We start from the raw sequence: 26,775 nt of genomic DNA, 5'->3' as shown, positions 1-26,775 counted from the left end.
ACATTAGACCGTGTACGAAAATTTTGCATGTGCTTCAGCGCTACAAAATGTGGTTTCCATACTCTTATGATGATAACAGACACACTTTACTGCATATTTCTCCGTGCTATGCTATTGTATAAACTATGATTTCACCTCACGTCGTATTGTAAGTGTACAATGAGGGAAACTTTGAACTTCAGTATCTCTGACACGGATAAAGATACCAAGAAAATTTTCAAGACTGTTAGAGATAAGGACCTTACGAATATGTTGCAAACAGTGCAGACATTTTCTGTGCGTAGCCGTCTTGTAATCCGCGGTTTCGTTTAGATGTACATAAAACCATGTTTCGCGGGTGTTTCACGTTAACGGTCAAAGATTTTTTAAAACGAGAAGATGGCACTTCTACATAATTGCCTGGAGAATATAACGCTAAGATTTGATCAATATGCTGTCGGCGCAGAGATGGTGGAAAACGCTTCTTTCGTGTTTTCTCAGGAACCGCCTGTGAACTAAATGGTACCTACCTTAGCCCATTAAGGCACACCGTAGATCACATATAACGCAAAAAGAACCACTGGATCCGCTCAATTTGCCTAAGCTGGAGGAAGTGTGTGATATTCAAACTTTGTCACTGGATAGTTGGAGTAAAGGGATTCTTGTATTGGGTGTACAAATAGTCCCTAAAACCGGGGCTATGCAAAACACTTGAACTTATCTTTCTGTCATCAACAGCACTCGAGGTATAACCCTGGAAAAATACCGTTTTCATGTGCAGCGGTATGGAACATACCGGTAGCGCATGCTGTCACATGCGAACCGATATAGTCTTGCGAAATAAGCTGAATCACTTTAAACACTCTGTACATAATTGTAGAAAGTTTCTTCTTCCCTTTTTTGTAACTGTGTTAATACAAATGCATCGCGTAACCTAACATACGCTACTGGCCATTAAAATTGCAACACCAATAAGAAATGCAGATGATAAAAGGATATTCATTGGACAAATATATTATACTAGAATTGACAGTTGATTACATTTTCACGCAGTTTGGGTGCATAGATCCTGAGAAATCAGTACCCAAAACAACAACCACGGGCCGTAATAATGGCCTTGATACGCCTGGGCATTGAGTCAAACAGAGCTTGGATGGCGTGTAAAGGAACAGCTGCCCATGCAGCTTCAACACGATACCACAGTTCAAGAGTAGTGACTGGCGTATTGTGACGAGCCAGTTGCTCGGCCAACATTGACCAGACGTTTTCAATTGGTGAGAGATCTGGAGAATGTGCCGACGAGGGCAGCAGTCGAATATTTTCTGTATCCAAAAAGGGCCGCACAGGACCTGCAACACGCGGTCGTGCGTTATCCTGCTGAAATGTAGGGTTACGCAGGGATCGAATGAAGGGTGAAGGGTAGAGCCACGGATCGTAACACATCTGAAATGTATCGTCAACTGTTCAGAGTGCCGTCAGTGCGAACAAGAGGTGATCGAGATTTCTAACCAATGGCACCCCATACCGTCACGCCTATGTGCGTTCACCACGATGTCGCCAAACACGGATGCGACCATCATGACGCTGTCAACAGAATCTGGATTCATCCGAAAAAATGACGTGTTGCCAGTCGTGCACCCAGGTTCGTCGTTGAGTACACCATCGCAGGCGCTCCTGTCTGTGATGCGGCGTCAAGGGTAACCGCAGCCATGGTCTCCGAGCTGATAGTCCATGCTGCTGCAAACGTCGTCGAACTGTTCGTGCAGATGGTTGTTGTCTTGCAAACGCCCCCATCTCTTGATCTCTTGACTCAGGGATCGCGGCGTGGCTGCACGATCCGTTACAACCGTGCGGATAAGATGCCTGTCGTCTCGACTGCTAGTGATACGAGGCCGTTTGGATACAGCACGGCGTTCCGTATTACCCTCCTGAACCCACCGTTTCCATATTCTGCTAGCGGTCATTGGATCTCGACCAACGCGGGCAGCAATGTCGCGATACAATAAACGGCAATCGCGATAGGCTACAATCTGACCTTTATAAAAGTCGGAAACGTGATGCTACGCATTTCTCCTCCTTACACAAAAATCGCGATAGGCTACAATCTGACCTTTATCGAAGTCGGAAACGTGATGCTACGCATTTCTCCTCCTTACACAAGGCATCACAACAACGTTTCACCAGGCAACGCCGGTCAACTGCTGTTTGTGTATGAGAAATCGGTTGGAAACTTTTCTGATGTCAGCACGTTGTAGATGTGGCCACCGGCGTCAGCCTTGTGTGAATGCTCTGAAAAGCTAATCGTTTTCATATCACAGCATCTTCTTCCTGTCTGTTAAATTTCGCGTCTGTAGCACGTCATCTTCGTGGTGTAGCAATTTTGATGGCCAGTAGTGTAAAATTAAGAGACAACACGGAGGGCAATGATGACGACAGTCGGGGCAACAAGAAACACGATACGAGGCACTGTTCTGTAAATAAAGCAGAAAATGGTTATTTTCCTATGAGCGACGCGCAGATTTCTAGAAGGTCGGTTGATACTTACAGAGCACCGTGACGGGGAACCTCTTGCTGACGGACGGCGGGATCCCGTTGGAGGCTATGCACAGGTAGACCCCCATGTCGCTCCGCTGCACGCCCGTCAGCGTCAGAGTCTCGCCTTCGAAGTAGAGCACACCTGTGAGTGAAGGAGAAAGCGAGTGTGTGACAACAGCGAATTCAGCACTGACGTTGCTCCTGCAAGCTTGGATTACCTTACGCAACTAACAAGCGGAGGCCGCCAATTGTGAAATTCAGATTCGATTCATACTGCGCATAATAAAAGCTCATTCCAAATACCTGAAAACATTATACATCTACTGAATCTTCTTGACCTCTTAATAAACTGTGCTGTTGTACTGCTATCGGGGTACATAAGACTCTCTGTTAGTCCCGGTCTAGAAACATTTCTAACAAGAAGTCCCTTGAGTACGAGGTCACAAGTTTAATCTTCAGTAAGTCTCCTTTGAAATGTTGTGTTAATAATTATGACAAGAAAAATATTAGCTGTAAATCACTCACTATGTGCATCAGAAGGGCGACACAAAATTGGTGTCCGTGAGGTGCAGAGACCAGCCTCTTTTTTTTTCTTTTCTGTTTTTGTTTGATTCATCAGCCTTCTGACTGGTTTGATGCGGCCCACTATGAACTCCTCTCCTGTGACAACTTCTTAATCTCAGAATAGCACTTATTGCAACCTTCGTCCTCAATTAGTATTCCAGCCTCCGTCTTCCTCTACAACTTTTGCCCCCTACAGCTCCCTCTAGGACCATGGAAGTCATTCCCCCATGTCTTAACAGATGAGCTGGCATCCTGTCCCTTCTTCTTGTATTCCTTTCCTCTCCGGTTCTGCGCAGAACCTCCTCATTCCCTACCTTACCTGTCCACCTAATTTTCAACATTCGTCTGTTGAACTACACCTGAAATGCTTCGACTATTTTCTGTTCCGGTTTTCTCACTGTCCATGTTTTTCTACCATCCAGTGCTGTGCTCCCGACGTACATTCTCAGACATCTCTCTCTAAAATTAGGGCCTATGTTTCATACTTTTAGATTTCTCTTTTGCAAGAATGCCCTTCTTGCCAGTGCTAGTCTGCTTTTGATATCCTCCTTGCTCCGTCCGTCATTGGTTATTTTATTGCCTACGTAGCGGAATTCCTTAACTTCTTCTACTTCGTGACCATCAATCCTGACATTAAGTTTCTCGCTGTTCTGATTTCTGCTACTTCTCATTACTTCAACTTCTACGTGATGTGTGTATTACACTTCACAGCTCAGTACTGCTCCCATTGAGGCTGACCCATCATCCGTGGTCGAATGGGAGGTCGCCTCAGTGCGTAGCCGGCTGTAAAAGGTTTCCCGGGACCCACAGTTAGCCAGACAAACGGGTTCAAGGTGCTGCCCGTGGCCGTCTGTGTCCCTCACCCAGATTCAGTCGCTTGTCCTGTTTAAGAGGAAACCTCTCAGCCTGCAAGATACAGCAGTTACAGGGAGTGGGATTATTGGTAGCTGGGAGTTCCAATGTTAATCACTTTATAGGTCTTCTTAGAGATTTGGCTACCGAGGAGGGGAAGAAAACCAATGTGAAGTACCTGTGCATATCGGGTGAACTCATTACAGACGTGGAACAGGTCCTTTTGGATGCCATGAAGAAGCACTCGGTGCAGCCAATTGCAGGATGTGACTCACGTCGCCACCAGTGATGTGTATTGATTTGGATAAGAAGAGATTATCTCTGGTTTCTAGCGGCTAACAGAAGCGGTAAAGGTTCGCGAGATCAAAGCAGAGCTCAACATTTGAGTTAGCCATTAGTCCCCGATGTGAATCTCTAATACAGAGCCGAGTGGAGAGTCTACTTGTTCTTCATGGTTCTTCGACGGTTCTTAGAACATGTAGGCTGCAAATTCCTCGACTTCACCATAGGACGATGAGATTTTGGGTTCCGCTAAATAGGTCAGGGGTCCATTACACGCAGGAGGTGGTCGCCGGGTAGCGGGGGCTGTGTTGACTGGAGTGGGTGGTTTTTGAGATTAGGAGGACTCGGCGAAATACAGGAAGAGTTTCAGTCGCAAAGAGTGCAGGTCGAACATAGGAAGAACGTAGATCTAGGAACCATAGGTATAACACTAGTAAATTGTTGTAGCTCTTTTAGGAAAGTACCAAAGCTCGAAGCGATAATAGAAAGCACTTATTGTCAAACCGCTACAGGCACTGAAAACTGGCTACATTTTGGGATAGGTTCAGCTGAAATTTTTGCGAAGGACCTAACGGTGTTCATAAAGGATAGACTAAACACAGTTGGCGATGCCATGTTGGTTGCTGTTAGAAGTAGTTTATAATGTAGCGAAATTGATAGTTCCAGTGAGTAAGTATGGGTAGAGTTCATTCTTGGCACCGGAATAAAATAATAATTGGATCCATTTACAGACCTCCCAACTCAGATGATACGACTGCTGAAAAGTTCAAAGAGAGTCTACCGACTCATACAATTATAGCTGGTGGTAACTGCAGTTTACCCTCGATAAGTTTGCGAAAAAGCGTGTTTAAATCCTGAGATGCACATAAAACATCATCCGAAATTGTGCTAAATGCGTTCTGTGATCTCTTAGCAGCAAATAATCCTCAGCTAGCAAAAAGCATCAAAACCGATACAGTGATTGGTGAACACAGGTCTGTCGTAGAGAGAACGAATACCACAACTCCCAAATCCTTCAAAAACAAACGGAAATATATCTATTCAGAAAAGCAGATGAAAGTTAACTTGACGCCTTCCTGAAAGACAATCTCGAATCCTTCTAAATTAACAACGTAAGTGTAAACCAGATGCTGCTTGAATTCAAAGAAATAGCATCGGCAGCAGTTGAGAGATTTATACCAAATAAATTAAGAAACGACTTTGCTGATTCTCTTTGGTGCCCAGAATGGGTCTCAACACTGCTGCAGAAACAACGAAAAACATGCCAAATTTAAATGGATGAAAAATTGGAGATCTTTTACAGAAGATCGACATTTAGCGCGGACTTCAATGCGACATGCTTATAGTAGTTTCTACAACGAAACTTTGTCTCGAAACCTGGCAGATGATATAAAGAGGTTGTGCTCGTATGTGAAGCATTCTAGCGGCGAGACACAATCAATGCCTTCTCTGGAACATAGCAATGGAAACACTGTCGATGACAGAGCTGCTAAAGTAGAGTTACTAAGCACAGCGTTCCAAAATCCTTTCACCTAAGACGACGAAGTAAATATTCCTGTATTCGAATCAAGAACAGCTGCCAAATGAGTAAGTTAAGAGGTAGATATCCTCGGAGTAGTGAAGCAGCTTAAGTTACTTAATGAAAGCAAGTCTTCCGGTCAAGATTGTATACCAATCAGGTTCCTTTCAAAGTATGCTGATCCAGTAGCTCTATTCTTAACAATCATATAGATCCGCTTGCTCTACGAAAGACCCGTTCCCAAAGAATGGAAAGTTGCACAGGTCTCACCCATCTTCAAGAAAGGCAACGGGACTAATCCACTAAATTACAGGCCAATACAGTTTGCGTCGATATGGAGCAGGATTTTTGAGCATACATTGTGTTCGAAGATTATCAATTATCTCGAAGAGAACGGTCTATTGACACACAGTCAACGCGGATTTTAAAAACATCGTTCTTGTGTTTCACAACTAGCTCTTTCCTTACACGAAGTGTTGAGTGGTATCGACAAAAGATTTCAAATTGACTCCATATTTCTAGATTTCCGGAAGTGTTTTGACATCGTACCTCACATGAGGTCCCGGCGGAGGTTCGAGTCCTCCCTCGGGCATGGGTGTGTGTGTTTGTTCTTAGAATAATTTCGGTTAAGTAGTGTGTAAGCTTAGGTACTGATGACCATAGCAGTTAAGTCCCATAAGATTTCCCACACATTTCAACTTATTTTTTCACATGAGGTCACAGTTCGTTGTAATTGACGGGAATCCATAGAGTAAAACAGAAGTGATTTCTGGTGTTCCCCAAAGAAGCGTTGCATGCCCTCTCTTGTTCCTTATCTATATAAATGATTTAGGAGACACTCTGAGCAGTCATCTTACATTGTTGGCAGTCGACGCTGTCGTTTATCGCCTAGAAAAGTCATCAGAAGGTAAAAATCAAGTGATAAACTATTTAATTAGAATATCAGTAAGGTGCAGAAGTTGGCAATAGACACTTAAAATGGAATGTGTGAGGTCATTCAAATGAGAGAAAAAAAGAAACTGTTAAATTTCGGTTACACGATAATTAAATCAAATGTGAAGGCTGTGAATTCAACTAAATACCTTGGAATTACAATTACGAATAACAGGAAAGAACACATAAAATGTTGTGAGGAAGGCGAACCGAATACTCCGTTTCATTGGTAGAACACTTATAACGTGCAACCGATCTCTAAAGAGACTGCCTAACATGGAACAGATCTACTAAAGAGACTGCCTTCACTATGCTTGTTCGTCATCTTTTTGATTACTGCCGCACGCCGTTGAGTCTTTACCAGAGAGCAGCACGTTTTGCATTATTAAGAAATAAGGAACGGAGTGTCACGGTCGTGATACAGAAATTGTGATTAGAACAGCGGTTCCTTTAGTACTTAAAACAGACATAAACTATCTTGAGCGCGAGAAACATTTATTTTTGTGGTTACCGTTTCCGGTCAGATTTCGACCATCTTCAGACCTTATGCCATGATGGTAGGCTGTGGCGGTGAACGAAGCAACTGTTACGACTCCACTAACATCAACTGGTCAGCTGTAAGTTCTGAAGATTGTAAAAAAACTGACCGAAACCGGTAGCCACAAAAATCAAGGTTTCTCGCGGTCAAGACTGTTTATCTTTAAAGGCGTTTCTGGTTGAGGGCGGATCTTCTCACGAAATTTGATTTACCAACTTCTTCCTCAGAATGAGGAAATATTTTGTTGACACCGATCTACATGGGAAGAAACGATCGTCATAATAAAATAACGGAAGTCAGAGCGCACACGGAAGGATACATGTTTGCATCTTTTTCTGCGCGCTGTTAAAGAGTGGAATAACATCGTGAAGTTGGTTCGGTAAACACTCTGCTAAGCACTTAAAGAGCAATTTGCAGAGCAGCCATTTAGGTCTGGGTATAGACGAAAGTGGATCTCGTCGACATTCTAGAAATTTTCTGAACGGAACATTAAGTTGGACCACGAACACCGAATGAAAAATGGAGCTCCACATTGATCACTAAGGTTCACACCATCAAGGTCGAAGGTACATTCATTTGGAGTTACAGATCATGCATCTAGGTATCAAATGGCTCTGAGCACTGTGGGACGTAACATCTGAGGTCATCAGTCCCCTAGAAGGTAGAACTACTTAAACCTAAGGACATCACACGCATCCACGCCCGAGGCAAGATTCGAACCTGCGACCGTAGCAGTAGATCGGTTCCGGACTGAAACGCCTAGAACCGCTCGGCCACAACGGCCGGCAGCTAGGTATCCACTCTTAAAGAATGTATATAGTATGTTATTTGTGTAGCCCGGTGATGAGAACTGATGGAATTTGATAGTGTACAACAAAAAGTGAAAGAGGCTGCTGTCGACCTTATCGCGAAACTGTCTATTCCTTAAGGCGACGCAGCAGATGGTGCGGTAATACGTTTTATAGGAACGCAAACTGCGATTATCCAGTGGCTGAATTTGTCCAGTGGTTCCGGGTGGCAATGACACAAATTTTTCGGAGAGGTAGGTTGCTCTAAACGAGTATGATTTTTGTACGCAAACTAGGAATCTAGTAAAAGCAACTTATTTTGACCATATATTGGCCAAAAGCAGGGCTCATACCGTAGTTGTAGTTCTCTGTCGTCCATTTTCCCGTTCTTGCTTGCTGTGACGCAAAAATATTCCGTACTGTCCCTGCAACGTCACTCAGTTGAGAAAGAACTGTCGGGGGCAGAGCACCTCTAACGTCTTGCAGCACAATAGATAACCCTCCAGCCTATTTAGCATCCAGATTAACAGTCGGCATAATTTTACACGAATGTGTGAAGGCATTATTATTAGTTGAAATTGATATTACTTTCTTTGTAGTTCTGATTTCTTCTTCAGATCCCCATTGGTCGGAGTTGAAATCTGATTTCATACTGAACGGTGGGATAAATTTTTTTGTCTAATTTACAAATTTTCCGGCCGATTCCACAGTGTGATTGACGCTGTGTTTGAAATTTCGTTTCCTTACGTCTTCCAATTCTGGAGCGTTGTTTGACGTTATGTAATCATCCACTGCTTCCGTTGAAATCGCTACAATCTAAGTCACGTGCAGTTTGATGTCCATAACGCAGTACGTCACTCGCTTGTAAATTGTATCGAGGATCCTTGGAAGGTGCAAAAACAAGTTTTTGTAACAAGTGCACCTTGTCCTCTCTTGAATATCCGTAGTTTGTCTTATGCACAACACGGTAATATTGCTGCATGCTTATTCTAAATCTGTTCATAACGCTTTTTTTTAGTGTGTTGGGTATGAAATTCCTTGTACATAATTAGGTTTAATGTATCGCACTTTGGACAACGACTGTCTTTTACTACATTTCCCTGGAGACAAGATTTGTGGCTGTCTGGCAAGGATGATGAACTAGATGCCTCGACACCTCTTTCACTTGGTAAGCACGTATCGTCATAAATGTGTTCCTCAAGTACAATGTCTGCACCGTCGATCTTATACAATACCACACATTCCATTTACTCATCTCTAAGAACAGCTAATGTTTCATCTGCCTCTTCTTTTTTACTCTGCGAAATTTTTAGGTCCCTTTCTGACGAAATGTCATCTTCGGTAAAAGTTATTGTAGGTATTATGCAATGTTTGCTTTGTTTATCATTTTCATTGCTCTGCTTTGTATCAACGTCACTAACACTGCAGCACTGTTGTGAGTTACTCGTCGACTAGTCAAGCCAACAGTGTTCCGTAGCCTCATGCTGTGCTCACCATTGTATAAGGCGATGCTCGCCCCCTGTTGCCTTTACCAGATAATATTGTGGCAGCATGGTAAATAATCTGTGAGGCGTCGATTTCCGTAAACATCATTGGTCTTTTTCAGCCTCTCATTTAAGGGGTTCCTTGTAAGTGAGTGGTAGGCATAAATGCTCCAGTGCTCGGAGGTGTGAATGGGAGTATGAGAAAATTTTTAGTTCATAAGAAAAGAAGTCATCAGGGTGGTAGAAGACATGTATGAAGGTGGAATGACACTATTCAGGAGCAGTTCAGGCGCAACAAAGGCATTTCAGAGAGAGAAGGACTACATCAGGTATCTGCTCTCAGCCTATATCTCTTTGACCTTGTCATGGATGTACTAGTCAAAGATGTGAAAAACGGCACCTTGGAGTATGATGTTTGCCGACGATGTTGTAATCAGTGAAACCACCCAGTAGGTAATTCAAGACAAGCTTGAACAGTGGAGAAAAGCTCTAGAAGAAAGGGGAATGAGAATTAGCAGGGTGAAAACAGAGTATATGTGTACAAATGATGCCAAAGGTCTATATGTTAACCCGCAAGGAGAAAAACTGACGCGGGTCAAGAAATTTAAATACCTAGGTTGGAGGACTGGAGGCCGAAATAGAGCACAGGATAACTACTGGACGGATTAATCTGAGGAAACTGAGCGGAGTACTGTGTGATAATAAGGTTAGCTGCAGAATAAAAGTAAAGCTTTACAAGTCTGTGGTGAGGCCTGCGATGCTGTATTGCGAATAAACTTGGCCAATTACAAAGGTCCAAGAGGAAAATATGGAAGTGGCAGAAATGAGAATGTTAAGGTGGATGAGTGGGATGACAGGAAAGGATAGACTAAGGAATGAGTACATCAGGGCAACAGTGAAAGTGGGGCCCATAGGGAAGAAGATCCAAGATAGTAGGCTAAGGTGGTACGGACATATGCAGAGGAGAGGGGAGTACTAGGTGGAGAGAAAAGTTGAAGACCCAGAAATCGAAGGATCAAAGAGTAGAGAAAGACCGAAACTGAGATGGAAAGGCAAGGTAGCAGGGGACCTACGGGAGAAAGGATGGCTGGGAGAAGAAGCACTGGAGAGGTAATTATGGAAGAATCCAGCTAAGCAACACCGATCCCACATAACGTGGGAAAGGGCTGAGAAGGTGATGATGATGAAAAAAAGGAGTCGTTAATTTGGAAGCATTTTATCTGACAGAGATGAAAATTATTGCAACTGAGGCAATCAGTTCTCACTTTGGGTTAAACCAAAGCACACTCGTCGCTCCTATAATTCATGTTGAATTAGCTCAGTTTTGAACTCTAAGATCACAGTTCACCATTTCTCAGTAAATAAATCAAAGTTCTTCTTCATTCTGATAAATAATAAGTGAATAAAACTGAAAAGCTGCTTACTGCTCCTACTGCGCATTGTCTGATAAAAGTACTCCCACTCTGGTTCTTTGCGAGATTAAGATTCTGTCACGTAGACACTTTGTTTCCGATTGAGGCGCTCCCACCCTGTGCACTTTAAGCTGATTAAGTAATTAAACGAGAAATTTGCAGGCGACGAACTGGAACGCGTAAACAGCGTCACTGCGCGGACGGAGCTCGCAGCTTCTCCGTAAAATTTAGTGCAGCTGCTACTCGTGGAATCCACTTTTGCAGCAAAATACGTCAAACATGTATTTTATCTATTTCATATGCCACAACAGTCGGATACCTACAGCGAGATCGTCATTGTGGCTTCAAATAATAACACATTCTTATTCTTTATTTCATTTGAGATTCAGTACAGTGCAACATTCACAGTACTGTGTCGAAGAAATACATGAATTACTGAGGTTTCTTGCGTCACAGGACTTGAAGGACTGCTATCAAGGTTTAACGGTACGTAGACAAGGAGACAAAATGAAAAGACGGAAAACAGGAGTCATTCCAAGAAATTAGTTTGTGGGATTGAAACTAATTCCGATTAACATTGTCCGCAGCTCGTGGTCGTGCGGTAGCGTTCTCGCTTCCCACGCCCGGGTTCCCGGGTTCGATTCCCGGCGAGGTCAGGGATTTTCTCTGCCTCGTGACGACTGGGTGTTGTGTGATGTCCTTAGGTTGGTTAGGTTTAAGTAGTTCTAAGTTCTAGGGGACTGATGACGATAGATGTTAAGTCCCATACTGCTCAGAGCCATTTGAACCATTTGACACGTGTACGGAAGTCTTCACAGGGTGTTGGTAATCGCCGGCCAAGCACCTGGATTTTGTGTCACAGTCAAACAAGTTGTTGTTGTTGTGGTCTTTAGTCCTGAGACTGGTTTGATGCAGCTCTCCATGCTACTCTATCCTGTGCAAGCTTCTTCATCTCCCAGTACCTACTGCAACCTACATCCTTCTGAATCTGCTTAGTGTATTCATCTCTTGGTCTCCCTCTACGATTTTTACCCTCCATGCTGCCCTCCAATGCTAAATTTGTGATCCCTTGATGCCTCAAAACATGTCCTACCAACCGATCCCTTCTTCTAGTCAAGTTGTACCACAAACTTCTCTTCTCCCCAATCCTATTCAGTACCTCCTCATTAGTTACGTGATCTACCCAGTGAATTATAGATCACTTCACTGTCTGTCGCAGAACATTCAAGGGAATTTCAAAACAACATATTTTCGTAGAAGTAGGAGAGCTGAAAAAGTAATGTGTATAGCGATAAATTAAGATAAATTAGTGGACATTGTTTTGAAGGAAAAGTTTGGACAGGACTCTCTGCTTCTACTGAAGCTCTTGCATTTTAAGTTTTACAAATACAGGTATTGGCCTTTGTAAAGGGCGTCCATTGCACTGCTAAGTCTCCTCAGGAAGTAACAAGTGTCGTCATTTTGGATGGCGTCTTTGTGAGTTTACCTCAAAGTTAGTGAGTTCTCCTTGGACTGTGGACTGCTAAAATTCTTTGTGAACATTTATCCACAAGTTTATTTTTTCTCTTTCTCTTTAATGATGCTGTACCTGTCAGTTGCAATGTTTCATCGATCGGAGCTAATAACGACCTCTCAGAATGATCACCTTGTGACTCAGACAGGTTGAAAAGCGAAACTTTTTGAGATATTCCCGTTTGACTCTCTGTTTCGGTTTCCACTGAGAAGAAGTATGGATAGGTATTGGAAACAAAATATCTTTTAAGAAATTCGTCTAATAAGACCAAGGCCAAGTCCAACTGCGTTTTAATGGCCTTTTCCCTAGATCACCTAATCTCAGTTTACCAAGACTTTTTAAACTCTTTTATGGAATTCTCTGCCGGCCGCGGTGGTCTAGCGGTTCTAGGCGCTCAGTCCGGAGCCGCGCGACTGCTACGGTCGCAGGTTCGAATTCTGCCTCGGGCATGGATGTGTGTGATGTCCTTAGGTTAGTTAGGTTTAAGTAGTTTTAAGTTCTAGGGGACTGATGACCATAGATGTTAAGTCCCATAGTGCTCAGAACCATTTGAACCGTTTAACATTTCCGTCCTACCAAATTACCTACTCGCATATAAATTCAATTGCTTTATGCTACGTCGCGTGGGACTCACACACGAACTTCTAGGATAGTTTTCAGACCTATCGGCAATAAGTCTCACTAGTTTTCCAAGGAACAAACTGCTAAGCCCACTATCATGACCTGAAGTCCATAATAACTTATCACAACTATGAGATGGTACACAACTAGTTAATCAATACCGTCCAGCTTGCCGACAAAGCCATAAGCTTTTTTCGGTAGACCAATTTCCAAATCTCTAGATATTGTCACGAGCAAAAATGTATTTTGAAGCACTAATTAAGAACACTGCCTCCGCAATTCTGTGCATTCACACTTAGTCAACATCCAATAAACAAATACAAAGCGTATGATTTGAGTAAGGTAGACTTCCATCTAGCCAACGGCTTTGCCGCAGTGGTAACACCAGTTCCCGTCAGATCACTGATATTCATATGGCTGGACTAACACTTTGATGGCTGAGCATCCGGTCTGCCGAGCGCTGTTGGAAAGCGGGGTGCATTCAGCCCCTGTGAGGCAAACTGAGGAGCTACTTTGCTCAGAAGTAGCAGCTCCGGTCTCGTAAACTGAAGTATGGCCGGGAGAGCGGTGTGCTGGCCAGATGCCCCTCCACGTCTGCATCCAGTAACGCCTGTGGGCTGAGGATGACACGGCGGCCGGTCGGTACTGTTGGGCCTTCCAAGGCCTGTTCAGACAGAGTTTAGTTTAGTTTACACTTCCATCTAACATAGGTCCGACCTCAGCGATGCCCCGACGTGTTCTCCTTCACACAGTGGTTTACTACTTTTAACACTTTGGGCTATGTTGACGTCATACCAGTCACATTACTAAGAATTTTCCTATCTAAATTGTACTTTACCTGCATCGATTCTTCCAGTGGGAACTCTTCCGGAAATCTGAAATAATTCTACCTTCTTAATTACTGTTGGGAAATGTGTTTTCCTGATCTATAATTCTTGTTTCCTCGATCGGCCATACCTTGGACTCGTCCTGCTGGTTGTTGCCAAGAGATGTTTTTTACTTTGTGTCCTTTATAAGTGCCCCAATAATTTTCTGACAACGCACTTTAAGCCCTGCCATGATGACATAGCGTCTTTACACCCTCTGTCACTACAACGCGCTACAATCGCTGCGTCCGGCTTCAGTGCCCTGACACAAATTCTGATTTTAGTACCTAATTGAAACAGAAATAACTCGTGATCCGCAACTCGCATCACTATGCGGTTTTCACCCAGCGTTCTTAAATAAAGAACCTTATCCATACTCTTCCTGTCCTAACTTCATTCTTCTGTTACTCAATTCTCGTGATTCGAGAAACACGTACATTGGCAATCAAGGAGGTCATTAATTGTACTTATCAGTGCCAGGTCTCACTGTGCGTAGTTTAACACCTGATTGCAAGATAATTTGTAACTTTTTTTTTTCTTTCCATCTCTTGGAGTACGACGTATACACGAAGACAAAGAAAAGAAACTCCGCACCTCGAAGAACTTATCAAATTGGTCACACACTGATATTCACCGATATTCATACAGGTATCGACGGAAAATACAAAACTGTAAACTTTGGCGGTCGATCGATGGATGTCTGATGTTGCAGCGTCAATTCACAATGCAGCTTGTGAGGATGGTAAAGAGGGGATGTGACGATGCAAGGGGTTGGGTTGGGTTGTGTGGGGGAGGAGATCAAACAGCGCGGTCATCGGTCTGATTGGATTAGGGAAGGACGGGGAATGAAGTCGGCCGTGCCCTTTCAAAGCAACCGTCCCAGCATTTGCCTGGAGCGATTTACGGAAATCACGCAAAACCTACATCAGGATGGCCGGACACGGGATTGAACCTCCGTCCTACCAAATACGAGTCCAATATGCTAGCCATTGCGCCACCTCGCTCGGTCGATGCAAAGGCACAAACTCTTTATTAATATCATTGCTGGCAGATAAGCTTGTGGACAATATCTGAGGATGTCAGCATCTGAGAGAGGACGAGTGGAAGCTGGTTGAAGTAATCGGTGAATCACTCAACATTCGAATAGGAGCGATGCGATGATTCGACGATATTAGTAGGAATGGGTAAACCGCGGCTCAGCACAGCGTCAATAAGGGAGCATGCGATCTAGAGAGACGGCAGGACGTGAGGACAGATCAATCGTCAGAGAGAGACACTCAGAGCCCCGGATTCGTCATTGAGCCAACGTGGAATCAGTGTTCCACTGACCACAAGGACCATAAAAGGCTGATCGTAGAAAGGTGGTCGAGCCCACGCCGCCCCTTGCTCATACTACCAATTACCTCTGTATACCAACAACCCCATTTGGAGTGGTATCGGGCACATTCGGCCTGGAATCTAGTGCGCTCAAGTAGAATTGAGCTCAGTGCTGAGTCCCGCTTTGAGCTGAGTCTCGATAACCAAGGAAGACGTGCCTGGAGACACCACAGACAGCTGTGGAACACCACCTTGACTATCGTCCTCCGTCCGGACTGACAACCAGGAATGCTGGTGTGCGGTGCTACTTCATTTCACAGCATGACCCCTTTGGTTGCCATCCGCCGCTTACAGCACACCAATACATTGACGATATTCTACGTCCCGTTTCGTTGCCCTTCATGATAAATCATCTTGGACTTGTATTTCAGCAAGACAATTCCCGCCCGCACACAGCCACAGTTTCTACTGCTTGTCTTCGGCTTGAGGAATCCTACCTCGGCCAGCTAGGTCACTGGATCTTTCCCTAACTGAGAACGTGTGGAGTCTTACGGACGTGGCCCTGCGATCAGCTCAGAATTTTGACAATCTCACGCGCCAGTTGGACAGACTTCGGCATGATATCCCTCAGGAGGTCTTCCAGCACCTCTGTCAATCTATGCCAAGCCGAATAACTGCTTGCATAAGAGTCAGAGGAGAACCAATACGTTATTGACTTGCTCGGTTTGTGAAGCTCTTTCTCACAAATAAATTATACAGTTTTTCTAGAATAGCAGTTGTTTGGTAGTCTGTACCTGTACATTACGTCTACCGACTTTCGTCCCATTCGGATAATTCCTTCGTAGTGCGTCGGTTTCTATTTCTTTTTTTTCGTTTTCTTTTAGTCTGTATATACTATCTGTAATATATATCTAAAATACAATGGCGTGCAGATAACTGAACCGTGCATGGCTCGCCGTCCCACCATTTGGTATTTTACGCCCTGTTTTAACGTATTTTCTTTTCACCACGTTGATTTATATTACTGGCGTTACTGAGTTGCTGTTTTGCCTGACCGTCATCGGCGCTAGTAGCGGTTATCAATATATCCCCTCTGATAGGTTCTTTGCTCAGCTGCTATGATTTCTCGGTTATCATATGTAGTTGAGTGAGTCGGAACGTGCCAGGAGGAACGTTCATCGCGGCAGTTCGGGTCGTGAGTTGGGCCCTGGCAGTCAGTTGCAACGCGTCTGGAGCGCAGCAGCTAGGCACGGCGAACGCCAGGTCTGTTGCAGGCAGAAATGCCTGGGCGTGCTTATCAATATAAATCTCTTATTTTTGGACAAAATGTTTCGTATTGTTTTGGATTCTGCAGTTTTATTTAGATAAAAGATTTTCTTACTATCGAAAAGCTACAAATGAAGATCATAGTTCTGTATTACTGAATACTGTCGAAACAAACGTAGATCAATATGAAAAGGTGCTTTGCCCCATTGCAAGCTTCGGAAATTTTACATTCAAGTAACTATATTTACTTGATCCATTTTGCTATCTAAACTTACCCCAACCCCCTTACAATTAACTCGTTTCTTTTCTTTCTTTATTTATTTTCGTTTGACATCGTCACTGGAAATGTGAACTAAATTACATGTGTAAATGTCCAACTGTTTCGAGTCATTAGATTACAGTCGTCTTCAACGAAAGGAATTCTAAACAGGAAACAAAATAGCTTCATACATCGAAAATACTGCTGAGCTTAAACTTTTTTAAACATGCACATTAGGAAAGATAAATATTCCCCTCTTGCAACTGAAAGGAGAAACTTAATAGGATAAAAAAATTTATATGATAAAACAAGTATCTCTCTTTTGCCTCTTCTTCTGTCCCCCACCCCCTCCCCCAACGTGTAAAATCGCAAGATATTTCATTCACAGTCAGTGCTCCTCACCCCGTAGTCAACCAAGACACCTAAAGAAGAGCACCAATATGTTCACAGTTTCTTGTAAAAGCAACCCAGTGCAAACGTAACTTCCTCAGATTTACAAATAAGATAAAGAAGCACGAATTCTGTTGCTGCTGTACCCTGAAGTTGCTTTTGTATGTCAATCCTTAAAACAGGTGGAAATTTAAGTTCAGGAGTACACTATTTGTTAAGAAGTGTAATGAATTGCACAATAAATTGACTGCAGAAATCTCTCGGAACAATGTATGTTGGTCAACTACCGCCATTTTCCTGTGTCAGAGAGGGAGACACCACCATTATAAGTATGCCTGCAACAGTCCTGGCGTTCGCCGTGCCTAGCTGACGTGACGTCACGAACAAGCGCCGAGGCCTTCCTTTGAGTCGGTGTTGGCCTGACTTTTGGTGGATTCTTGGTAGGTCGGTTGGTCCGAGGACATCTCCGTGCGGCGTAGTCGACTGGGCCGCTGGTGGTCTCTGCGCAGTGTCGGAGTCTGTCTGGAGCTGTCCGATGGGTAGGAGCATCGTCGCTCGCAGACACAGGACGTGAGGGTTGATTGGTTTTGAGAATTACGTTGTCGGTTCTGGCGTTGCTGTCTTGGAGGTTTTCCTGAGAGTAACAACGAGTGAAGTGTTCGAGATAGCTGCCGTCGGGTGGAATTGATTAAATTAACTTATCCATAGTTAAGTGCACCAGCGGAATTTATGCCTTGTGGTCGTTAGTGTTCTGGTTACCTGCCCTGGCCACTAAAGTAATTTTTAGGCAGTGTCTTCCCCTCACCGGTGGTTGCTGCTCAGCATGGTGTGTAGTTTTGGCAGCTCAGTTGACATACGCGTCAGTTTGGGGATAGTTATACTTGTAACTTTTAATGGGGCCTTGAATTCTCGTGTACTTCGTCGTGACAAGCAAGCGGTTGGTCGGTCGGTCCGTGACTGTCCCTTGGTTGGGTCCGGACGAATCGAGTGTAGTTGGTCTCACCGCCTGTCTCGCCTAAGTGAAGGACGGCACACCGATCCCCTGGAGGCTCCCGAGTGCTGTTCCCTTAAATATTCTTTGGTAGTGTTAATGTTCTTGTAATTTATTTGAAAAGGTTTTTTGGGGCTTTACTGTATCCTATATTTTCAATTGGGTAAAGTTAATTGAGGGCCTTCAGCCCTGGAAACATGTTCTCAGTCTCCTTCAAGTCCAAACATTATTGCCTTCTGCTTTTGAGAGGTTATTGTAATTTCCTCTGAAAGATTTTACAAGTCAGTGTGGGCCTTCCGCCGTTGCTGTTGCAATAGGAAATTTGTAAACTTAATGTATTGTTTTATCGATTGTTGCAATACATATATTTCCTTAATTTTCAGAATTTAGCTTTGCAGCCTTCAGCCATCTCATTGCGTTTGTTTATCTCTTTCTGTGCACCTTGCGGGCTATCAGCCCTTTTAGAATCTTAAAACACTTGGCCTTCTGCCTGCAATAATCATCATAGTACATTTGGAATTTTGAAGATTTAATCCGGCGGCCTTCAGCCGCTCCTCGTGCTGATCTCATATGTGTATACGATTTATCTTATTCGTAAATTTAACTGTGTGTCATGTCTTTTCAAAATTGAACTTATTCTAAAGCATCTGTTTGAAGGCTTTCAGCCGCGAAGCAAATTTAATTCTTTCAAAAGTATATTTGTGAACTAAAAGATAATAAATTACAATTGTGAAATGAATCAGACCGCAACTCCCTTAACCCTTCCACACCCGTAATTACCTGTTAGCCCTGCGTGATTTAGCGGTGTTTCAATAACTTTACGTAGCAGTCGTGCCAGTTTATAGGATGTAAAACAATGAAGATTATTTGTGGTGGAACAGAAAAGCAACAGCAGTCACACCGTAATGGAATGGCATCTTGAACGGTTTGAGAAATATGTGCGATTCTGCAGAGATTATTTGAAAGAACACGGTCGCCTCCCAGTAGCAGTTTATCGAAGGTCACTGTGGCAACAAATGGTGCCTAGTAACTGTAAAAAGTGCACGTCAATCCCACTTCCAAAAAATGTTGTTGGAGAGTGCAGACAATTACAGTCGTATATCACTGATGACAGCCTGTCCTAGAATCGTGAGACGCTCAATGCCCTAGATTTATAACGTTTCTGGAAAACAAAATACACCTGTATGGAAAACAAAAAGGATTGCACAATCGGAGGTCTTGCGAAACTCAGCTGTATCTGTTCGCCGATGAGAGGCAGAACACTGTAGATATCGTTGACAACATTGATGCCGAGTTCTTGTATTTATGTAAGGCATTTGGCGCAGTTCCGCGCCGTTGTTTAGTGAACAAAATATCGAATACCGGACCAGATCTGTGACTGTATTCGTAACTTGCCTGCATACAGAATTAAGCAAGTCGGCCTTAACATAAAAGAAGCGACGGATGTAAAGGTAAGAATGAGAAGTGCTCCATTGGTGAGACAGTTGCCTGGGCATTTTAAAGTCAACGAATCTCTCCGCACCACGTTTTAAACAAATAAACCATTCTCTACCTAGTGTCGTTTTCGACACGTCAGCAAAGAGAGCAGGCTATGATAAGGACGAAAAAGCTAAACCTGGAGCAAGAGAGGTGGGTGAACGTCTCAGACTCAACGAATCTCTCCCTACCACCAGTTTTAAGCAAAAGCGGTTTCAGACACTTCTAGGTTGGCTGGGTAGATGGACAGACGTACTTTTCAGAGCGGTGCTGTAAAGTCTTAGGAGGAATGTCTCAGGATGTGTTAATTTTATGGTTTATCGTCTTTAGTCACTTTTGGTTTAGTCTAATTATGCTAGGTAAATATCTTATACACTCCTGGAAATGGAAAAAAGAACACATTGACACCGGTGTGTCAGACCCACCATACTTGCTCCGGACACTGCGAGAGGGCTGTACAAGCAATGATCACACGCACGGCACAGCGGACAAACCAGGAACCGCGGTGTTGGCCGTCGAATGGCGCTAGCTGCGCAGCATTTGTGCACCGCCGCCGTCAGTGTCAGCCAGTTTGCCGTGGCATACGGAGCTCCATCGCAGTCTTTAACACTGGTAGCATGCCGCGACAGCGTGGACGTGAACCGTATGTGCAGTTGACGAACTTTGAGCGAGGGCGTATAGTGGGCATGCGGGAGGCCGGGTGGACGTACCGCCGAATTGCTCAACACGTGGGGCGTGAGGTCTCCACAGTACATCGATGTTGTCGCCAGTGGTCGGCGGAAGGTGCACGTGCCCGTCGACCTGGGACCGGACCGCAGCGACGCACGGATGCACGCCAAGACCGTAGGATCCTACGCAGTGCCGTAGGGGACCGAACCGCCACTTTCCAGCAAATTAGGGACACTGTTGCTCCTGGGGTATCGGCGAGGACCATTCGCAACCGTCTCCATGAAGCTGGGCTACGGTCCCGCACACCGTTAGGCCGTCTTCCGCTCACGCCCCAACATCGTGCAGCCCGCCTCCAGTGGTGTCGCGACAGGCGTGAATGGAGGGACGAATGGAGACGTGTCGTCTTCAGCGATGAGAGTCGCTTCTGCCTTGGTGCCAATGATGGTCGTATGCGTGTTTGGCGCCGTGCAGGTGAGTGCCACAATCAGGACTGCATACGACCGAGGCACACAGGGCCAACACCCGGCATCATGGTGTGAGGAGCGATCTCCTACATTGGCCGTACACCACTGGTGATCGTCGAGGGGACACTGAATAGTGCACGGTACATCCAAACCGTCATCAAACCCATCGTTCTACCATTCCTAGACCGGCAAGGGAACTTGCTGTTCCAACAGGACAATGCACGTCCGCATGTATCCCGTGCCACCCAACGTGCTCTAGAAGGTGTAAGTCAACTACCCTGGCCAGCAAGATCTCCGGATCTGTCCCCCATTGAGCATGTTTGGGACTGGATGAAGCGTCGTCTCACGCGGTCTGCACGTCCAGCACGAACGCTGGTCCAACTGAGGCGCCAGGTGGAAATGGCATGGCAAGCCGTTCCACAGGACTACATACAACATCTCTACGATCGTCTCCAAGGGAGAATAGCAGCCTGCATTGCTGCGAAAGGTAGATATACACTGTACTAGTGCCAACATTGTGCATGCTCTGTTGCCTGTGTCTATGTGCCTGTGGTTCTGTCAGTGTGATCATGTGATGTATCTGACCCCAGGAATGTGTCTATAAAGTTTCCCCTTCCTGGGACAATGAATTCACGGTGTTCTTATTTCAATTTCCAGGTGTGTATTATTTATTCCATTTCTGATGAAATTTTGTCGTGTTTAGGAAAATATAGAGGTGAACCTTGATCATTGTAGCAGGATTAGGCTTATTCGCTTTTGGTTTGTTTCTTGTTGTTCGTTGAGACAAGGTTCTGTGTTGGCCTCAGTAGTGTGTGCGTGTTCATGATTCTCATGCCATTAGTTATTGTCACGATGGAGTGCATGGAGCTCGGAATCACGGACAGATTGAATACTTATTTTGGGGTGGGAACTTTGGCATAACAGTTATTTTTCGAAATTTGTAAGAGTTTCGTGGACGTAAGTTTTCCTCGAAACGGCGCTCGCTCTCGACCCTGTTACCTGGTGAGCAGTAAATTACAGAATGGCATGCCTTCTGTGTGTATCTTTGACGAATGTGAAGGAGAAGACCCCTATCTTTTATCACACATTATTACCTCAATCTATTGACGATTTGTGCACTCCCTGATGTTTTAAATTAATATCTCACTAAAACGAGTCCAACGTGTGTTAGGGGACCATTTGGCCTTTATTTTGAATGTTCTGATTTCTACGGTAAAGATATGTTAACCTGTTAAAATTGTTATTCAAAAGGGACTTAAAAGTCTGTCATTATAATTTAGAGAGGCATTGCACCGATTATGTAAAATTACACCGAGCATTCAAAACATTTTCTTCCATATCCCACTTGCATCATAAGAAGGAGTAAGAGGGCCTGCAAAGTAATATCCTTTCAGTATTCGTCCATGTCGAAACTGAGTCATGCGAAATAGGTTCGCTTGCTGGATGCACATCGCAAAGTCACTTTTCACCACCTGTTCGCTTATAATATGGTACTCTGTGCACGAAATCTGACTGTCTCTCAAGTGAGACATATTTGGTTGTTATTCCATCCTAATCACTAATACAACAGGCAAGGAAGGTGATATAGTTATGGTAGGAGAGTAAGCTTTCAAAACATATACTCGTGTATGCGTGTTTGTGTACCTGTGACTAGGCGATAATGAAGAAAGCTCCATGAGGCCGTTTGCAGAAGATGTGGTTGTTTATAGAATGGTAACAAATCCAGGTGAATGTAGCGGATTGCAGGAAAAACTTTAAGCAATCCGCAATTGACCCTGAGACAAATATAATGTATTGCGTATAAAATGACTGGGGACAATTCACTGGAAACAGTAACTACCGTAAAATACCAAGGATTAACCGGATTAACCACCCCGACCTAAAGTGGAATGACCATATAAAACAAACTGTAAGAATAGTGCATCCCAGGCTGAGATTTTCTTAGAGAATATTAAGGAAATTTATTTCCGTAACGAATGAAATGGCTAACAAAACACTTGTTTGACCGATTTCTTACCTGTCTGCTACGCTTACTAACCATAATTAACAGAGGAGATAGAAAAGATCCATTATGTCTGCCGTAAGACCATTAATTCTCTAAGAGCCAACGAAAATACAAGATTCTAGGTCAAACACCTGAAGCACCACTGTTTTAGTCCTGCTACTTTTTCAGTAGCCACACATCATTGACAACTGGATATTCGTCATCGCGTCTTTAGTCTTGTGGAGGACAAGTATTTGACGGGGTTGGAGGCTGGGGCACTGTAGATAAAACGAAATCCTGATACTGCAAATCCAGTGAGCGTGTGGGAAATGGACGTTTATGTTTCACAATAGTCTAGGATAGTTAACTTGTAAACTGAACCTGGCAAAATCTCAAAATCCTTTCTCAAATACGGTATACGGTGCAGCTCAGGTAGGTTGTCCCGGTTCGGCAAGATTTTGAGAGGCTGAGGCTGGACTACAAAACTAATGAGGCCGTTAAGCAAATTCTCCGTAATGATCTTTGACTCTACTAACAGCTTTTGATGAGAAAAACACCTACCATGACTGCAGTATGTAAGACTTCCCGACGAATCAATATTTTCAAACGCATATGGTGGTCCAGTACGAGTACGTAAGCCCCATGATGTTCGTTCAGACTCCAAATATCCCTACGACTCATGACGCAGTGGCCGTGTGTTTGTGGTAGTTTAGGACTTGATTTGTTCCCAAGGACTGGAGTACTTTATTGGTGGCTGGATATGGTTAAGGACTCATAGCCCCGTGCCAGAAATCTGCGATAACCTTCAGAAAGTCGCCATTGGTGCCATCGAAAAGATGGCAAAAATAAATTTATTACTCACCACACAGGCTCCCTCCTTCGCAGCATGCAAGTAGTCGCTGAAATGGGGAGCTTCTGAACGGAATATTAACTTGTATATCAGTCAGATGCTGAGCACTTTAGAGGGCTTAAAACATATCATTGAGAAACGAGAACTGTCGTTCTGTTAAGTTCGTGTTTTCTATATATCGAACAACGAAGCAAAACAAAACAGAATCATTTGCACTTCCTGTCAGTCTCACTTTTTAGGCACTTGTATTCCGTTACGCCTGCATCATTGGCTGCATCTTTTAATTTTCTACTTTCCTCGATTAAATTCTATATATGTCCTGCGATATCGACAGATTTCTACTGGGCCTTCACTTTTTACCTATTTGATCACTGCTGACCATGCTATTTCTTTTCGCAAAGCTACCGATTCGTCTTCTACTGTTACTATCCCGTGTTTCAGTCAGTCGTTGCCTAACGCTCCCGCTGTAACTCTCAACAACCTCTCACTCTTTCAACTTACTCAGGTGCCATCTCCTTAATTATATGTCCTCCTTACAATTTCATCAATTTGAATCTGCAGCTCTTAAAGTGTAAGTAACAAGTTAGGCAGTGAACAGGTGGGGGCTGTGACTCACTCTGCTTGTCGCGGCCGCCCTCCTGGCGCAGCACGATCTCCTTGGCGTCCTCTCGCCGCCAGGTGACCCGCGACGGCGGCACGCCGGTGGCGACGCAGCGCAGCCGCACAGTGCCGCCCTCCGGCGCCGTCGCGCTGTCCGTCGAGCCGTTGCTCAGGATGTCGGGAGGCACCACCACGTCCAGGTGGCCCATCTGCAGGGCGCGCCAGCCGGCGTGAGAGCAGCAGAAAAGTGTCTAAGTCTACATCTGCATGCTCAGAACGGAACACTTTATCGCAATTTTGGGCCAACAAGTGTGACTAATAACCCGTCCAGTCAGTTTTGGTCTTAAGTGGTTCACAGGTTCTTTGCTCTAAGTCTTCCTGACACAGCCAGGTGAACTTCAAATATAATAATACACAGGGCAGTATAAAATCTTTTGACTGGTGGGTTGGACTAAATTTACTTATTTTTCATTTTACTGTACTCATTACCCTTCTTTTCCGCAGCTTCACTACAATATGCATTCGACACTTGCACTGAACAAACCTCTTCTTCTCCCTCTGTGTCCAGATCTTCCTCCTACTGTCTGTCCATCCTCCCACTATCTGTCTGTCGCCTCCTCCACACTCTCTCTGTCTCTTCACCTCCTTTCCCCTTTTCTGTGTCCATCTCCTCTACTCCATCCCTTCGACTAAATCTTCCTCTCCATCCCTTTGTCCAATTTCTCAACCCCACCCCCTATCTCTTACTATCTCTGCTTCCTCTCTTCTGTTTCCACTCACCCACTACCCCTCAACATCACCCATCTGTCTCACACATAACCCCTGCTCCTCTGTCTCTTTGCATTTCATCACTCACCTCACTCTGTCCCTTCCCTCCTCTCCCATGTCAGCCTATCCCTGGTCATTCTCATTGACACTTATAGACCCCTGCAATACAGTTCAATAAATGAGGCTGATACTACTCCCAACCTGGCATGCAGGGCAGGCTACACATCAGGGGCTTTAAAATATTTATTAGACTCTCACACACAGAACACTATGCAAAGCAGGTTGATAAAGCAGGCCTATGGCACTCCAACACAACATATTTCCAATACATGGCAACCTACATGTGAGCTGGAAATACCATTTCTTGGCCCTGACATGTAGGCTGCCCTGGCATGTAGGCTACCCTGCCAAGCAGATTGATTTGACAGGAAAGTACTGTCCCCACACAACATACCTGTTGTGTAGGGTGGCCTATATATCTGAGGTAGAAAAAATGTCGTTTGGTGCAATATCTCTGTTCCTATTACAGCTAGGAGGTTATAAAACTGACAATACTGATACTCATGAGGCCTGCTGTTTGTGTGCCGATTTTGACTGAAAACGATCTAGGGACATGGGAGGAGATGCTGGACGGACATACATACACACATACATACACACATACATACACACTGCTTTATATATATCAAGTGTCTTTCCTAACGGCCATCTGGCGCATTTTCTCTGATGTTTCGGCAGACATTCACAATTTAGTGTTTGTACTGCATTACTGGGGTCAGCCCAAATAATTGCTTCTTGTCACATCTTTCACACAAGCCCGGTGACAACAGAAACCTTTGTGGTTTTCCCATTACAATTACAATTATTTTTAAATTGGAATTTTACGTGCACATTCCATCGAGCGCTCCCAAACTAGTCTAGTCTGGTATTCGTATTATTGGTACGTATTAACAGAGACAATAAAACACCAAGAGTAAATGGCAATCTAGCAGTGACTTAGTGACGCTGGATACTTGATGGTAGTAGTCAGCGTAGGCCACGCCACTGCAGCTGCTGCTGGAATTCTGGTTATTCTACGTGTTTTGCTGTGCCTGTTAATAGATACCAATAAAACGAATTTTTTATCGGAGTAGACTAATCTGTGACTGTTATGATGAATGAATACGTAAAATTCCGCTTAAAAACTCATTTTCTTTGTAACTGAAAACAACTACCCCTTTGCATCAACACCAGGTGTCACATGAAAGACACGATGAGCAGTGTGTGTTTGAGGTGCCTCAAGCTACACAATGCAAAACTTAACTACAAATATCTGCTGAAACATCAGAGAAAATGTGCGTGACTACCCTTAGGAGAGAGATCCTGTGTAATACATAATAGAGTATGTTATAATTTCCTACAAATAACGTGTAATTTGGATAATAATATTTCCGCCATTTGATTCATTTCATTCTGAACCCGCAAAAGTTTCAGCTCTGTAGCCATTCTGAAATCATTTTTACTTTATTTTCTAAAATACCTTACATTTAATTTAATCCTAGACTGAAAGTAAAAAGTCGCAACACTAAAAAGTAATTAATGTAGAGTAATGAAATTTCTGTAAGACATTCTTCTAGGTAACCTATTTAAGTTATTAACATTACAAGATCACGGGTTAATGCAAGTCCAAGATAATTCACTGCAAATGCAAGATGCTAGTACATTAATAAGCGGTGCTTCCATCATAATGTCGAATGCAAGTATGCAAGCGTGAATGCTCAAGCGGAGACACATCTGGTGATGTCGACGCTCTGCAGAGCATGTTGGGTTACAATAGCTGTATGCGAGCGAGTGGTTTGCTACAGGAAAACTCTCC

The 26,775-nt window shown here is 44.0% G+C and overlaps 1 protein-coding gene across 1 annotated transcript in view; it reads right to left on the bottom strand.

Annotated features, from left to right (window-relative positions):
• Positions 1-26,775, bottom strand: part of LOC124613819 (lachesin-like) — a 232,469-nt gene that overhangs the window by 119,469 nt on the left and 86,225 nt on the right. Inside the window, exons 4-5 of the mRNA XM_047142542.1 lie at positions 24,169-24,361; positions 2,525-2,656 (exon numbers count right to left, since the gene is read on the bottom strand). Of these exons, the coding sequence (XP_046998498.1) occupies positions 2,525-2,656; positions 24,169-24,361 (325 nt within the window). The remainder of the gene's footprint in view (positions 1-2,524; positions 2,657-24,168; positions 24,362-26,775) is intronic.

The sequence above is a fragment of the Schistocerca americana genome, chromosome 4 (genome assembly GCF_021461395.2).
Source record: "Schistocerca americana isolate TAMUIC-IGC-003095 chromosome 4, iqSchAmer2.1, whole genome shotgun sequence".
In the NCBI taxonomy this organism is placed as follows: Eukaryota; Metazoa; Arthropoda; class Insecta; order Orthoptera; family Acrididae; genus Schistocerca; species Schistocerca americana.
Note: the sequence above shows the minus strand (reverse complement) of the source record. Positions and strands in the feature narration are given on the sequence as shown.